The 17,976-nt window shown below is 40.2% G+C and overlaps 1 protein-coding gene and 2 pseudogenes across 3 annotated transcripts in view; 2 read left to right on the top strand and 1 right to left on the bottom strand.

Moving 5' to 3' along the window:
* The window catches only part of LOC122755413 (keratin-associated protein 4-4-like), an 83,383-nt gene extending 65,445 nt beyond the window's left edge, over nt 1-17,938 (top strand). For 2 of the 3 annotated variants that reach the window (XM_044003831.1, XM_044003827.1), the window contains one exon: nt 17,507-17,938. In XM_044003831.1, coding sequence (XP_043859766.1) covers nt 17,507-17,938 — 432 coding nt within the window. Of the gene's footprint in view, nt 1-17,480 lie in introns of all 3 variants that reach the window. The other variant, XM_044003824.1, reaches the window with a different exon arrangement.
* On the top strand, nt 5,967-6,350 carry LOC122755416 (annotated as a pseudogene).
* LOC122755415 lies at nt 13,844-14,317 on the bottom strand (annotated as a pseudogene).
* Nucleotides 17,939-17,976: the final 38 nt, after the last annotated feature.

The following is a 17,976-nucleotide window of genomic DNA, read 5'->3' as shown; positions in this document are numbered from 1 at the left end:
AAGTTAATTGTTTCAAGTAATTTTTGAGTTGATTCTCTAGGATTCTTTATCATATCATCTGCAAAGAATGATAGTTTTGTTTCCTCCTTGCCTATTCTAATTCCTTTAATTCCTTTTTCTTCTATGATTACTAAAGCTAACATTTCTAGTACAATCTTAAATAATAGGGGTGATAATGGACATCCCTGTTTCACTCCTCATCTTTTTGGGAAGGCCTCTAATTTATCTCCATTGCATATAATGCTTGTTGATGGTTTTAGGTAGATACTGTTTATTATTTTAAGGAAAGCTCCACCTATTCCTATATTCTCTAGTGTTTTTATTAGGAATGGGTGCTGTATTTGGTCAAAAGCTTCCTCTGCATCTATTGAGATAATCATATCATTTTGGTTAATTTTCTTATTGATGTGGTTGATTATATTAATAGTGCCATGTACTGCTGAGAAAGAGGTACATTCGTTTCTATCCCCATTCAGTTTTCCCCAGACATCTATCATGTCGAACTTTTCTAGTAATCTATTCACCTCTTTCACTTCTTTCATATTTATTTTTAGGTTAGATTTATCTAATTCTGAGAGGGGGAGATTCAGATCCCCCACTTGTATTACTGTCTAATTCCTCTGGTAACTCGTTTAACTTCTCCTCTAAGAATCTGGATGCAATACCACTTGGCGCATACATATTTAATATTGATATTACATCATTATCTATAGTAACTTTTAGCAAGATGTAGTTTCCTTCCTTATCTCTTTTAATGAGATCTATTTTTGCCTGCACTTTGTCTGAGATAAGGATTGCTACCCCTGCCTTTTTTACTTTAGGTGAAGCATAATATATTCTGCTCCAGACTTTTACCTTTACTCTCATTTATTTTTTAAGTTAAGGTCTGCTCTGGGGGCACCAGGGTCCCTGTTTTGGGCTTCTTGTGCAGGGGTATAGGTGCTGTGTGGCTGGCTTTTTACTCTGAGGCCTTTAGAGTATGTGCAGTTCGCCCCCCTGCACTTCCTGTCTGAGTGCACTAGATCATTGTGCCTAGTCACGCCTGTCCTGTTCCTGGCCCTACAGCTGGCAACTTCCCCTCTTGGCTGGTGCAGGTAGGTTTTTCCACTGTCCTACTGGGCCATCAGATCTTTGAGCCAGGTTCTAGGGACCTCAGTTGTTTCACTGTGTCCTGCAGCTTCCTGCTGACTTGCCCTGACCGCCTCAGCGCTAGGCTGCTGCCCTGTGCTGCACCTCCCTTTTGCCCAAGTCAGACCAACCTTTTCCTGAAGTCTTCTAAATTGTCTCTGGTTGGAAGACTGTGTCTCTCTGTCTCTTTTCAGGTTCTGTAGTTTCAGAATCTGTCCAGAGGCTTGATTTAATGTTCTTTTTAAGGGAACAGAAGGAGAGCTCAGGCAGCTTGCTGATTCCTCTCCGCTATCTTCACTCCGCCCCCCCCCCCCCCCCCCCCGTTTCTTAACTTCTAAATAAAACTTCCTGGCAATTACATGAGTCAAGTTGCTTGACTAATTCTTTCTCTTTATCATTCCTTGAGCAATTCTAAAAGTCACAGAATTGCACATTTCAAAGTGTTTTCAGCAGTAATTTAGTTTAACCTGTGCTCCAAAAGAATACTGACAATCATATACTTCCCAAGTGGTCAACTAGCCTCTGTGTCTTAGAAAGTGTACCAAGTCAATCTGTACAAAGTCAATAAAGTTCTTCATTTTTCTTTTTCCCCAAGTCATTCACATACAAATGTAACCTATATATGCACTCATTGAGCTCCTTTATATGCAGTGAGCTACCCATGTGATTGTGTGACTTGCAGTTTTCCATGGATCACTTTGTCATATCTTTCTGTCACATTATGGATAGAGTTGGTGAATGACTGTCATTGGATGAAGATCTTTTCTGTCATCAACAAGGGGAAAAGATCATTTCAGAGAAACAGAATTCTTTTTTTTTTGTATTTTTAAGAAAAAATTTACATTTTATTTACTTATTTAGAAATTTCCCCAAGTTACATGTAAAAACAAATTTTCAGGGGCAACTAGGTGGCATAGTGGATAGAGCACCAGCCCTGGATTCAGGAGGACCTGAGTTCAAATCCAGCCTCAGACACTTAACAATTACTAGCTGTGTGACCCTAGGCAAGTCACTTAACCCCAATTGCCTTACAAAAACAAAAACAAAAAAACAAATTTTCACATCAATTTTTTAAAATTTTGAGTTCCAAAATCTCTTCCTCTCTCCCTCTCCACCCTCCTTAAGAAGTCAAGCAATTCATTATAAATTATACATGTGCAGTCATGCAAAACATTTCCACATTAGACCTAACAAAAAAATTATACTTCCATCTGTATTCAGAAACCATCAATTCTTTCTCTGTATATGTATTACATTTTTCATAAGTCCTTCTGATAGCATCCTGCTCATCATTTCTTACAACACAATAGTTTCATCCTAATCTCATCCCCCAATTTGTTCATCCATTCCCCAATTGTTGAGCATCACCCCAATTTCAAATTTAACTTTTCTTAAATCTCTTTTAAGGTAACAACCTAGTTGTGGTATTGCTAGGTCAAAGAGTATACATGATTTTGTAGTCCTTTGGCCATAGTTTCAAATTGCTCTACAGAATGTTTGAATCAGTTTACAACTTTACCAAGAGTGTATTAAAGTCTCACTTTCCCCATATCCCCCATAACATTTGTCATTCTCCTCTGCTGTCCTATTATCCAATCAAATTGATATGATGTAGTACCCAGAATTGTTTTGACCTAAATCCCTCCAATAGTGTGTTAGAACATTTTTTCATGTGGCTATAGGTGGCTTTTATTATTTCATCTGAAAACTTCATGTCTTTTGGCCATCTACCAATTGGGGAATGGATTCCATTTTAACAAATTTGCCTCAGTTCTCTATGTGTTTGACAAATAAGACCTATCAGACAAACCTGCTTCAAATCTTTTTTTCACAGTTACTATTGCTAACTGTATTACACTCCATCCTATTCTCTCCCCTTGATATTGACTCTATTTTCCATCTTCTTTTATCTTATCCCTCCTCAGAAGTGTTTTGTTTCTTACTGCCACCTCCTCCAATCTGCACTCCCTTCATTCACCCCTCCCCCCTTATCCACTTCCCCTCCCATTTTCCTGCAGGCAAGATATATTACTATAACCACTTGAGTGTGTATGTTATTCCATCTTTGAGCCAATTCTGATGAGAGTAAGGCTCACTCATTCCCCTGCTCCTCCCCCATCTTCCCCTTCACTCCATATGTTTTTTCTTGTTTCTTTTATGTAACACTTTATCCCATTCTATCTCTCCCTTTCCCTTTCTCCCAGTGCATTCCTCTCACCCCTTAATTTTATTTTAAAGATGTCATCATGGGGCAGCTAGGTGACACAGTGGACAAAACACCAGCCCTGGACCCAGGAGCATCCAAGCCCAAATAAAGCCTCAGACATAAGACAAGTGTGTGTGTGTGTTTGTGCATGTAATTCTGTACCTTATATTGCTCTCTGGGACCAGAATAAACTATTTTGTGAAGTTGTGACTGTCATAGATCATAATCAATTTTGAAACAATGATTTGGAATAAAAATTGAATGTGGTTTTGCTCACATTTTTTCTGTCTTTACCAATCAATATGGCTTTCAAATTTTTTCTTGAAGAGAGTAGATGATAAGTAAAAAGAACTGCTCTATTCATAAAAAACTTCATGTATTTGTTAATTAAAAGATTTTTGGCCAACTCTATAATTTTCCACTGGTGATGCAGATTGGACATTCATCTATGACCTAAATATATATAATCTTATGGTTGCCAGAAATGCTGAGTGGTTAAGTGTCTTGGCCAGGTTCGTGCAGTTAGTACGTCAGACTTCAAAGAAGATATTCTTTCCTCCACTAATAAATACTCTGATGTCTCTCATGTTCATGTCTTACTCAGCAAGTATAAGATTATAGTTCATAGGCTTTTTCTTTCAACTCATGAAAAATGTATTTGCCAATGAAATAGGGGAGAAAATAGAAGAGGAGAAAGACAAGTGAGAGTTTATTTTTTTATTCCATAATCTTATTTTTAATTAAGAAAGAGACAGACAGTAAGACAAGGTAGTAATTGTATAAGGAAATCCAGGAAAGAGAATGACATCATTAGAATCCCAAGTCCAAGATATTAGGATGAGATATTTGTGTTTGAGTAAACCCAAGAGGAAGCCTTTAAATAGAGGGTAATGATATTCAAGGGATTCCAAGAGCAAAGTCATAGAATTTGGTGCATTTTGTAAATTTCCAGGCAGACAAATTCTGAATAAATTCCACACTGGTTTCTATGAGGAGAAAAGAGATCAACAGAGACGATAGTTGCGATGGAGAACAGAAGCTAGAAAAGCAACTGCAGTTAAGGATTCCAAATTGGGATGATGGGACTCAGCTCTTCAATGAGATTTGTTCATATTGATGAATACAAGGAAAGGAATTCTTGATTCTCTTAGGGAAAATGGTGATGGTGAGCATGTATGGATAAATTTCAACACTCAGTAGCAGGAAGAGCAGGATAGACAGAAGCATGTGGTTCTGCAACAGGTGGGGAGGCAGCAAGGCTGGCAACAGCTGGATCCACAGCAACTGGGGTGGTAGCAGGTGGACACAATGCAGGTGAGCCTGTAGTAGTGGGTCCTGCAACAGATGCACTGGTAGCAGGCAGGCCAGAAGCAGCTGGTGGTCGGGCAGCAACAAGGGGCATAGCAGCCAGAGCCAGAGCCCTGGCCATATCAGGTGGAGCCACAGCAGGAGCTGACCATGATGCTTAGTGGATTGGTTTCCAGGTGAATGAGTTACTTGAGTTTGAAAGTCTCTTGGCTCCAAGGGCATCTTACATACTATCCTGAATGATGACCATCACCAGTAGGAGCTTACTTCCTTGTTATTTTTTAGCAAGATGGAAAATTAATGTTCTAAAGTGGTATTTTCCTGCTTGTATTCTAAAAATAATGGCAAAAGTATTTCCTTTCTTCACATATTAGCAATTATCCAATCTGTTCATCTGAGTTTACCCATTATGCCTCTTCCTAAACTTTGAGGCAACTGTAATGAGTCATGTGACAGTAAGACATTGATCTTTACCATGTGTCACCTTTTCCTGTCTAGGGGTTAATCTGCAGTCTACTTGGAAAATGGTAATTCCAGGGGAAAGATCATTTTTGGTGCAGTATGAAACAATGACCAAAAAAACTATTCCAGAAATTTAGAATGAAGTTGTGAGAAGAGAAGAAAAATCACTTATGAGCAATGAGGAAGACTATGGTACTAAGTATGAGCCGAGGGGTAGATGAGGAAATGAGGATTACTTAGAATAGCCAAAACTGTGTGTTATATCATGTTTCCATAAGCCATTTATCTTGAAAACTTTGGGAAAGTCTCCACATTATAGGGACCTAAAATCTGCACATTTCTTTCTTTCTTTCTTTCTTTCTTTCTTTCTTTCTTTCTTTCTTTCTTTCTTTCTTTCTTTCTTTCTTTCTTTCTTTCTTTCTTTCTTTCTCTCTCTCTCTTTCTTTCTTTCTTTCTTTCTTTCTTTCTTTTTTTCTTTCTTTCTTTCTTTCTTTCTAGAACTGCTTGCATTGTGGTGACCCTTGTAATATCAGCACCCATCTGAGAGCTCTGAGGTCAACTCCACTAGCTCCCTGAGACCATCGAATTGATATGCAGTGACATTTCAGAGGACCTGGAATCAATTTCTTATCCTTTTTCTTTCTACCTGAGTGACTTTAGTTAAGGCCCTTCACTGTAGAGGCAAAGTGATATAATGGATAAGACACTGGAGTTGGAATCAAGAAAACCAGGGTTGAGAGGGAAGAGGGGAGTTGGAAAGGGGACAGTTGGTCTAGGACCACACTCCCTCAGTTGCCACCACTGCCGCCACTGCTGCCATCATGCCAGCCTGTCGGTTTCTGCTGCTAGGTGAGAATCCAGAATGGGAGACAAGTCAATTTAGAAGCAGTTTGGATCCAGCTTTGTGCAACATTACTACCAATTATTCGATAATGATAGAACCCAATTAGGAGCAATATATATTGATGCCTCTTACTTTACATGGGAAGGGCAGCAATTCCAAGGCAAAACAGCCATCATGGAGAAATTGCCTAGTCTTTTATTTCAGAAAATTCAGCACACTATCACAGCTGAGGACCACCAACCTACTCCTGACAGCTGTACACTCAGTATGGTGGTGGGGCAGCTAAAGGCTGATGAAGACCCCATTATGGGATTCCACCAGATATTTCTATTAAAGAACAACAACGATGCTTGGGTGTGCACTAATGACATGTTCAGGCTAGTGCTGTACAACTTTGGCTGACCTTCCTCTTCATAAGGCACCCATGCTGTTTCTTTCTTTTTTTTTTTTTAGTGAGGCAATTGGGGTTAAGTACTTGCCCAGGGTCACACAGCTAGTAAGTGTTAAGTGTCTGAGGTCAGACCCGAACTCAGGTCCTCCTGAATCCAGGGCCAGTGCTCTACCCACTGCACCACCTAGCTGCCCCTGCCCATGCTGTTTCTTTATCTCTCCTCTTCCTGAAATATCAGGAATTCACACTTCCTCACCCCCCAGGACCTCCAAACACTCCAAGTATCATACACAAGCCTGCAAGGCCATGGTGAGTGAACACTGTCCTGGTGGCAGTGGCATTACTGTTTGAGTGTGCAATGCATGATGTTTGGGCATTAGACTAGTCGCACCTGACAGGAGAAGTTTGTGTTGTACCAGCACATACCTTAGAAAGAATAAGGCATGCAAAAGGTTGTCTTTTTATACTGAACTGATAAGTTGCTCTAGTAACCCAAAGAAATGAAGGAGAAAGCAGCAGATGCATGTGCAGCCCAGATCTTGATTTCTCCATATATTCAATTCCTCATTATAGAATAAAACCATGAACATTTTCTTAACAAAAAAAGAAAGAAAACAAGGGTTCAGAGCTCATCACAGACTCCTCTATATTATATGACTGCACAAGTTTCTGTGCCTCCACTTTCTCATTTTTACAAAAAGGGAGTCTGGATTTGATGGTATAAGGTCACATTCACCTTTTAACCCATGATCCTAAGACCTCTGTGTCTCAGTTTCTTCACTAGGAAATGAAAGAGTTGGACGAGATGAGCCTCCATGTCCCTCCAAGTATAAATATGTAATCTTAGTATAGTATACTCTACCTTGGGCTCTGTATTTGAAAGATTGATGACCTTCTTCAAGACTTTGAGTCAAAGAGATAGCTTTTTGTGTGTTTAGATTCAGTATGAGTGAGCAGTGTGATATGGCAGCTAAAAGGGGGAAAAAGCCAGATTGTTTCAACTTGTCTTCATATGGCATGGACTTAGGCTCCTTCCCCATCCTAGTCTCCCTCCTTTATGTGCTCTCCAACTTCTCCATAGAGACAAAAAAGCATGGGCCAAGTCAGTTTCCATTGCATGGTTTTAATGTGTGTTGTAGTCTTTATTGTAGGCTAATATTGTTAAATGAGTTCACTTTTTATTTTATCATCTATCCCTTTGTTTTACTGTCCATTTGCCTCACTCTGGAAAACGAGAAAATCCAAGCTCCTTTCAGAGCCACTTAGAGACATTTAGAGGCAAAACTCTGGGAAGGATTGTGTTTAATTCTTGGGGAACCAAGTTTCACAACTACCCACATACATGAAAGGAGTCGATAATTTCTGCCAAGAAAGCCCCATGTTCTCTACTCTTGGGATCATACAATGATATGCATGTCTTCTGCTAACATCAAATATCCTCAAAGAGAGAGAATTCATACCTCCTAAACTCACCCTAATGTAGCTTCTCTTGAGGACCAATTCCCACTTAGCAATTCCACCTCTTACAATGCACTTGACAGCATGGACAACAGAGAGAATTCTTATTCATTCCATCAGACCTCCCTTGATTATTGACCAAAGAAATTTATTTGGGCCTCCATCTGTTTCCTGACTTGATAGTCAGCAAGTCAATAAACATTTGTTAAGCACTTAATATGTGCCAGGCTCTATGCTAAGCACTGGGAATTTTTTTTTAAGAGGCAAGAAACTGTCACTGACCTCAAAGAGTTCACAATCCAATGGGGGAGGCAACAAGTATTTAAAGAAGTTATATGTTGGATAAATAAGAAGTAAGTAAAAGAGAGGGAAAACCTAGAAGTAAGAGGGGATGAGGAAGGTTTCCTATAGAAGAGAGGACTTTATTTGGGACTTAAAGGATGCCAGAGAAGCCAGGAGGCAGAGATGAGGAGGAAGTCCATTGCAAGAATGCAGGAGAGCCTGAGAAAATGCCCAGACCCCAGAGATATAGTGATAATGAATCCCTCTTTGTCAGTGGAGCTGTTGAGGATAAAGCACATTTCAATTGAGTTTCAATGGAGGGGGATATATTTAAATAATGGGAAACTGGGGAAAACACACCAGAAAATCGTTCTACTACAGGGGTGGAGTGAAGATAGTGGAGGAAATGCTGTGACTTCTGCAAGCTTCCAACAACTGGTCCACACACTTCCAAAAATAATGCCATAAAACAACTCCTGGAGCAGCCCAACCCACAAAAGAACAGAGTGAGACTATTTTCCAGCCAAATATGGATGAATTGGATGACTGGGACCACCTGCTGTCTGGGCTGAGAGAAGAGATCAGCATGTGGTGTGGACCCAGTCCAGAACAGACTGCACCTCCAGGCCTCTGAGCCTCTGAGCACCAGCAGCTTCTTCTAAGGCTCAGCTCACAGACTGGTGAAGGAATATGGTGGGTGCCAGGGTGAAGTAGCTGAGGTCTCTGCTAGCATTGGGGCAAAGCACCCAGGTTCTGAAGCAGTGGGATAACTCAAGTGGTGGAGGCCCAGTGGGGGAGAGGCACAGGCACACCAAGCTTCCAACCATAGAGAATCAGATTTCAATCAGACATTTGCTTCCCAGTCAAGATGAGTAAACAGAGAAAGCACTGGACTATAGAAAGCTTCTGTGAGGGAAAGGTTGACCAGAATACACCCTCAGAAGAAGATAATAACAAAGTCAAAGCTACAACATCCAATGCTTCCAAAAAATATGAATTGGTCTCAGGCCATGAAAGCATTCAAAGGGGACTTGAAGAGAAAGTGGGAGAGATACAAGGAAGATTTAGAGAAATGGAGGAAAGAATGGAAAGAGAAATGAGAACAATGAGGGAGAGTCATGAGAAAAAAGTCAACAGCATGAAAAGCCAAATGGAAAAGGGGATACAAAAGCTCTCTGAAGAAAATAATTGCCTAAGAATTAGGATTGAACGAACCAAGACACAATAAAGCAAATTCAAAATGAATGAAAAAATAAAGGGCAATATGAAATATCTCCTTGGAAAAATAGCTGACCTAAAAAATAGATCCAGGAGAGATAATTTGAAAATTATTGGACTACCTGAAAACCATGACCAAATTAAGCGTCTAGACATCATCTTCCAAGAAATTGTCAGGGAAAATTGCCCTTATATTCTAGAAGCAGAAGACAAAATAGAAATTGAAAGAATCCACTGATCACCTCCTGAAAGAGATCCCAAAAGGAAAACTTCCAGGAATATTATAGCCAAATTTCAGAGATCCCAGGTCAAGGAGAAACCATTGCAAGCAGCTAGAAAAAATGAATTTGAATACTGTGGAACTACAATAAAGATAAAACAAGATCTAGCAGCATCTACATTAAAGGACCAGAGGGCATGGAATATGATATTCCAGAGGGCAAAGGAACTGGTATTAAAACCAAAAATCACCTACCCAGCAAAACTGAGTATAATCTTTCTGGGGGAAATGGGACTTCAATGAAAAAGAGGACTCTCAGGCATTTGTGATGAAAAGACCTGAACTAAACAGAAAATTTGACTTTCAAATATAAGACCCTAGAGAAGTATAAAAAGGTAAACAGGAAAAAGAAATCAGGAGGGATATTAAAAGGTTGAACTGTTTACATTCCTACATGGGAAGATAATGCTTCTAACTCATAAGAACTTTCTCAGTAATAGGGCAGCTGAAAGGAATATACTTAGACAGAGGGCAAAGGTGTGAATTGAATATGAAGGAATGATATCTCTAAAGCATTAATTTTTTGTTTATTCTTGTTTTTTGTGGGCCAGGCAGAGTGGGGCTGGATTTGGGCTTGGGGCCTCCTGGGTCTAGGGCTAATGCTTTGTCTACTGTGTTACCTAGTGGACCCATGATGACATTTTTAAAATAAAGTTAAGGGGTAAGAGGAATGCACTGGAAGAAAGGGAAAGGGAGAGGTAGACTGGGGAAAAGTAGCTCACATAAAAGAAACAGGGAAAAGCTTATGGAGTGAAGGGGATTTGGGGAATGAGCAGGGGAGTGGGTGACCCTTACTCTCATCAGAATTTTCTCAAAGAGGGAATAACATACACACTCAAGTGGGTATGGTAATATTTTTGCCCTGAGGGAAAGTGGGAGGGGAAGAGGACGGGGGTGGGAGAGGCTAAGGAAGGAAGGGCAGATTGGGGGGCAATAAAAAGCAAAACACTTTTGAGGAGGGATAGGGTGAAGGAAGATAGAAAATAGAGTAAATTTCAAGGATAGGATGGAGGGTAATACAGTTAGCAATAGTAATTGTGAAAGAAATGATGAATAGGATGATATCAGAACGACGTAGGAAAAAATGCAAACCATCAACAGAGGAACAATTGATGGTATCTGAACACAGATTGAAATATAATTTTATTTGTTAGCTCCTCTTTCTAAAGTTATTTTGTCTATTTTATTTCATGACCTGACTAATGTGAAGTTGTTTTGCACAAATGCATATGTATGACTTATATTGAATTATTTTATTTCATAGTGAGGGTTGAGGAGGTAGGAAGGAAGAAAATTTAAAACACAAAGTTTTAAAAAATCAATGTGAAAAACAAATTTGGTTTTTACCTTTTTTACATGTAACTTGGGGGAAATTCTAAATATATTTTTAAAACTAAAAAAAAATTTTTAAAGGAAAAGAAAATAGTTCTTCTGCATGTGCAGTTTTGTCCAATAATGGGACTCCCATATTTCTACTTATGGTTCTCTTAGGGCTCTTTTGTATCCCAAAGTCCTCCTTATATAACACAGTTACTAGCAGTGGGATTTTGGGCAAATCATTTCCATTCTGTGGAACTTAGTTATACATTGAAGAGTTTGGGTTGAACAGTCTTTAATGATCCTTCCATTTCTAAGTGAATCAGGTGGCATTATGGTGGTCCTCTGCTTATCAAATACTAGATTTCTTACATTGAAAATTTTAAACTCAAATAAAATAGAAAATAAGTCAAATTCCAAAAACTCATTGCCATCATTGTTCAGCTTCCTGGAAGAGAAGCAAAAAGGAGAATAGGAAAAAAACTTGTTTTAGGATTTCCATTTACAGAAAACAGTCCCAGACATTTCATTACAGGCAATGAGGCTTGAGTGAGAGAATCCTGTGATTATAGTAGAACAGGGTGCTTTGAGCTTAGTTCCTAGAGCTGCTGCTAGAGGAAGGGTAAAGGAACTTTCAAAGAAACATTTATCTTTAGGTTATCCAATGTTGAGGCCCCACTCCCTCCCCAAAGAATCATTGCTCTTAAGCCTAGAATGGGGTAGTAAGGGGTAATAAGGAATCTAGGATAGGTTCTCTTATTGATATTCTATCTCAGTCACCTTTTGCAGTTCAATTCATTGGCAACCTCTCAACCCTGAAGTTTACTATTTCACTACCAAAAGAGCAGAGACAATCTATCACTGCAGCTTGTTGGTGGGGAATGGTGGTTTCTCCCTGACCATGGGTTACTATGTGTGCATGTCACATGGTATGATCAACCTCTGCATCTTGTGATTCCAAGCACACAGCAAGCAGCTTTGAGTAACCAGGGTTAGAGGAGTTTGGTCAATTCCTCACCCCCATCCCCATGGTGTATAGGAAAGGAGGAAAAAAAAGGCAATAGAGTGGGAATAAGTTGATTCTTGTTCATCTAGAGTAGAAAGATGGGAAAACAAATGCTTCCCAATTCCTGGAGGTAGTCAAATAAAGAGTTTCTTGTAATGTAAGCATTTTTTAAAAAATCTTGATAGGAGATTAAATCTATCTCCTATTTCCCAAAGTCCATTTAAGGTTTTGTGTATAAGGCCAAGTCAATATTTCCTCACTTTCTTAAGCCCCAGATATATGTCAAGTCTCTCAAACTTTTAGTTAATTTAGTTAGTTTAATAAGTTAGTTTAATAAGTAAAAATCTTCTTTCCCTCCCATCTCCCTACCCCACTTCAGGAAAAAGAAAATCCCTCTAATAAATATGAATAATTGAAGAAAAAGCCATGTCAAAAAGTCATATCAAATAGATTTATGACAGGTTTTTTCATCTTTATTTGTATTTTCAGTGCTTAGCACATAATAAACTTTGTTAACTAAGGTGACTGACTGACTTAAATCATGTGTGCTATATTATTGGAGAAGTCAGATCCTCTTGGGGGTGAGGTTCCAGAAAAGAAACATGCTCCTTGAATTAATACAAAGAAGAATGATTGGCTAAGTGTATTTTTTTCCTCTTTGTATTAGCTTACTTGTATGTGTATGTGAGAGGGTGGTAATTCTGTGCCTCATATTTACCTCAAGACAGAATAGATTATCTTGTGAAGTCACAATCAATTCTGAAGCAATGTCTTGAAATAAAAATTGAATGTTTCTGCTCACATTGTTTCAATTCCCATCAATATGGCTTCCTTGAGCCATTAAATTGTTTTTCTCCTGGGCAGAGTAAATATTAAGTAAAAGGTGCTGTTTCATTCATCAAGAAATTTCAATTATGTATTAAGTTAGTGATTATTTGTCCAGACCTGTGGTTTTTCCACTGATAATGCAGATTAGAAATGTACCTATGACTTGAAGACATATAGTCAGAGATGCCAGGAGAACTGAGTAGTTAAATGCCTTGCCAAGGTTCACACAGCTAGTATATGTTATACTTGAAACCAGTTATTCCTCACGCTACTAATACCATAATGTTTTTCATGTTAATGTCTTAAGCAGCCACTATTAGGTTACCACTTATAATAGATTCTCTGATGAAAATCTGATGAGTCTATTGAATTGCATCTACTGAAAAATATATTTGCCCAGTAATTGATGAAAATGATAAAATTGATAAATTGATTGAATTGATAAAAAACTACTCAAGCTTTCTTTTTTAAATGCAAGTGTTAACTTTTTTATTTGAAAACAGAGTCATATAGATAGTCAAATGGATAATAGAGTCATTGTAAGTGGAAATCCAAGAAAGAGACAGTTGGAAGCCCATATCTCAGGTCTTAGGGTGAGATAGTTGGTTTGGGGTAAGTGCAGCAGGAAAACTTCTCTAATCAGCAGGTTATGCTGATTAAGTAATTCCAGGATCAAAGGCATGAAATTGGGGTGGGGTAGAAATTTTTCAATGGAAAGATTCAGAGTAAAATTATAATTATGTTCCTATGAGGAGAAAAGAGACCAATAAAGGAGATTGTTGTTTTGTTTTTTTTTTAAGTGAGGCAATTGGGATTAAGTGACTTGCCCAGGGTCACACAGCTAGTTAAGTATTAAGTGTCTGAGGCCGGATTTGAACTCAGGTACTCCTGACTCCAGGGCCAGTGCTCTATCCACTGTGCCATCTAGCTGCCCCAAGGAGATTGTTTTGATGAAGGTTAGAAGCTAAAAAAACCAACTGGGGTTAAAGTTTCCAAACTGGGGTGATAGAATTTGGCTCATTATTGTTCATACTGATGAATGCAAGAAAGGAATTCATGATTCTCTTGGGTAGACCGGTGATGGTGAGCAGTTGTGGGCAGATTTCAATGTTCATTCAGCAGCAGGAGCCACAGCAGACTGGGCGGCAGCAGGTGGTTTAGCAGCAAGTGGGGCAGCAGCAAGGCTGACAGCAGCTGGATATGCAGCAGCTGGGGCGGCAGCAGGGCTGGCAGCAGCTAGAAATACAACAGCTGGGGCAGCAACAGGGCTGGCAGCAGGGCTGACAGCAGCTGGACCCACAGCAGCTGGGGCAGCAACAGGGCTGACAGCAGGGCTGGCAGCAGCTGGTCACACAACAGCTAGGGCGGCAGCAGGGCTGGCAGCAGGGTTGGCAGCAGCTGGACCCACAGCAACTGGGGCGGCAGCAGGTGGACACAATGCAGGTGGGCCTGTAGCAGTGAGTCCTGCAACAGATGCACTGGTAGCAGGCAGGCCGGAAGCAGCAGGCAGTTCGGCAGCAGCAGGGGGCACAGCAGCCAGAGACACAGCCCTGGCCACAACAGGTGGAGCCACAGCAGGAGCTGACCATGGTGTTTATGGGCTGAGCTTCTGGATTTGTTTCCAGGTGAGTGAGTGACTTGAGTTTGAAAGTCTCCTGGCGTCAAGGGCATCTTATATACCATCCTGAATGATGACCATCACCAGTAAGAGTTTACTTCCTTGTTGTTTTTAGCAAGATGGAAAATTAATGTTCTAAATGAAGTAATGGTATTTTCCTGCTTGTATTCCAAAAAGAATGGCAAAAGTATTTCCTTTCTTCACATAATAGCATTTTATCAATCTGCTCATTTGAGTTTATCCATTCTACCTCTTCCTCAACTTTGGAGGCAACTGTCATGAGTAATGTAAGAGATTGAGCCTTCCATGTGTCACCATCTCCTGTTTAGATGTTATACCCATATTTTACTTAGGACATGGTCATCCTGGGGAAAAGATTGTTTTGGGGACCCTATGAAACTGAAAGACTACTTCAAAAACATCTAATTCAGTTACATGAAAAGAAGGAAATGATCATGTGTGAGCAATGAGGAACACTATGATCTAGAAGCTGTGCACCTCTGGTTACATCCTAAGATTGCATCATTTTGTTTTTGTTTTTTTTCTTACTTATTTGCTACCATATTACTTACTCATATTGCATAGCTTCAAGGAACAAGAGTAATTCCCCCACTGTACTCTGAATTGATATATGATATATGCGACCGCATTTCAATTATCATGTTCATTTTAGGGAATCACAATTTGAAAAGGACATTGATAATCCAGGGGACATTCAGAGGGGGGAAATAAGAATGGTAAAGCGCACTGAGTTCACACAATAAAAGAATGTTTTGAAGGAACTATAGAAGAGAAATCTCCAGGAAACTGATAGCATTCTCAAATGATTGAGGCTGTCACTTATACATGAGGAACCCATTTGTTGGGTTCCTTTTTTTACTCCAGAGAACAGAACTAGGAGTATTGAATGGAAGATGGGAAATCAGAAAAATTCAGTTCAATGTAAGAAAAAGCTTTGTAATGATGAGGGCCATAGTCAAGTCAAAGGCTGTCTCTGGAAATAGTTGGGCCCCCTTCCCATGAGAGGTCATCACTTAAATTCTGGGTGATGTGCATGCACACATGCACACACACAAACACACCATGTACAAGCAGTTTGACATCAGAATTCTCTTGATGTCTGCATTGACTGTCAATCAAGGCCTAGGACTAGACATATGTTTTGCCACCTTTCCAACTCCACAATGGCCATCAGTCCAAGAATTGATTCAATTTTGGAATGTGTCCTACTGCTGAGCCAATCAAACCTATCTGCAAGTACCTCAAATATTCTTCATCCCTCCATGCTCAACCTGACTTCAGAATTCCACTAACCCCTGCCTTAACCAACAGGCAGAACCTGGGACTGCACATCTGCTCTGTTTATGGATGTGAAAGCCCCATCCCCTTCCACCCCTTTCTCTTGTGACTACCTGTTGTCCCTAGGAACAAATGCAAAATCCTCTTTTTGATTTGAGTAAATGAGAAAGTCCTTCACCACCTAGTACCTTCCTACATTTCTAGTCTTTTTTATACTCTTATATTCAGGGGTCATGTATTTCAAATTCAACCTGAAACATGGATATCTCCTATGATATCCCCAAATGATCATCCAGTTTTAAGACCTCCAACAACAGGGAGTTCAGCATCTCCTTATTAAATGAATCTAAATGTTAAGACATTCTTTCTTAGATTGAGCTGGAATCTACCCATGTATCAATCCCAGGCTTTTTTCCTAGTTTTGTCCACTGGGACAAGGATGTTTTAATTTTTAATTTTTTTTTAATTTTGTTGAGGCAATTGGGGTTAAGTGACTTGCCCAGGGTCACACAGCTAGTATTAAGTGTCTGAGGCTGGATTTGAACTCAGGTCCTCCTGAATCCAGGGCCAGTGCTCTATCCACTACGCCACCTAGCTGCCCCACAAGGATGTTTTACTTGAAAATAATTGGAGAAATAAGAAGATGGGAACATGATACTTGGGTCTAATTACCATCTGTGGTTGGCAGAATCAAAATATTTATAATTGGAAGGTATCTTAAAGATCATAGAATCCAATCAGTTCGTTTTACAGATTAGGAAATTGAGAACTGGAGAGATTAAATGACTTGGAAAGTTAAGTAACTTCATCAAGATTATAAAAAATATTAAAAGAACAGAGTTGGATTCAAAGCCAGTTCTTCAAGTTCCAAATTCAGATTTCTTTTGATGCCACAAAGGAGTATGCACAGACTGTTTCTTCTTCCTGCTTCAGTGAGCTAGTGTGGGGATGGAGAGGAGGATGCTTTATAGTAGGCAAAGGAGTAGGCAGGGCTTGGCTTTTGGGACAATAGGAGTATATGGGCAAGTGAATTAATGACATTGGACCCCAGGGGAAATTGTAGGCTTGAAACCTGAATAGGTGATTTGGTTCTGCTTATATCATCTGCTGGGACACCATTACCAAAACTTTGTTCTCATTCTCCTCTCCAGATTTTGTTAGACAGAATCTCTATCTCAACTCTTCCCCCTGGAAAGAAATAATTCCTCACCTCTCTCTCCACAGAGTAGGACACTCAATACACAAGATACTAGAATGCTGGAGAAATCTACCTTTAAAATCAAAACAAAACAACAAAAATAAATCACAAGATAACACAAAAAGACAAAGATGATAGAACCCAGAGTAGGAGACATAATAAGGAAACAATTATATATACCAACATATTTTGGCATATCCCCAGAACCAAATAATGACTTGAGAAAAGTCATTATTAAACTACCAGGTGACACAATCTAGTCTAAAAAAAGCCTGGTTGATGGTTGACCTGTAGAGACAAAGGAGATGAAACATAAAGGTGATTCAGGAGGAAAGAACAGAGTATTAGGTACATCCTCATTGATCAAGGAAAGGGACTGATTCATTTGAAAAAGTTACAGGAAGTAAAGTTGAAAAATTTCTTCAGTGGATTTCAATTAGTAAAAACAATGAGGAAGAAAGAGACCCCCAACTAATTAACAACAACTAGTAGAAGTATAAAAGATGCCCATGGAGCAATGAGACTTTCAAACTCAAGAAACTCACTGTCCTTGAAACAAACCCAGAAGCTCAACCCACCAATATCATGGTCAGTTCCTGTTGTGGATCCACCTGCTCTGGCCAGAGCTGTGGCCAAGGATGCTGTGTGTCTAGCTGCTGCCAGCCCTGTTGTCGCCCCACCTGCTGCCGCCCCACTTGCTGCCAGACCACCTGCTGCAGAACTACTTGCTGCCGCCCAAGCTGCTGTGTTTCTAGTTGTTGCCAACCCTGCTGCCGCCCCAGCTGCTGTGTGTCCAGCTGCTGCCAGCCCTGTTGTCGCCCCACCTGCTGCCGCCCCACTTGCTGCCAGACCACCTGCTGCAGAACCACTTGCTGCCGCCCAAGCTGCTGTGTTTCTAGTTGTTGCCAACCCTGCTGCCGCCCCAGCTGCTGTGTGTCCAGCTGCTGCCAGCCCTGCTGCCGCCCCAGCTGCTGTGTGTCCAGCTGCTGCCGCCCCATTTGCTGCCAGACCACCTGCTGCCAGCCTTGCTGCCGCCCCATTTGCTGCCAGACCACCTGCTGCCGCCCAGCCTGCTGTGGCTCCTCCTGCTGCTGAAGCCTGACTGAATCATCAAAACTGAATCATTCCTTTTG

This window comes from Dromiciops gliroides, chromosome 4 (genome assembly GCF_019393635.1).
Source record: "Dromiciops gliroides isolate mDroGli1 chromosome 4, mDroGli1.pri, whole genome shotgun sequence".
NCBI classification, from domain to species: Eukaryota; Metazoa; Chordata; class Mammalia; order Microbiotheria; family Microbiotheriidae; genus Dromiciops; species Dromiciops gliroides.
This window is presented reverse-complemented; position numbering and strand designations above follow the sequence as displayed.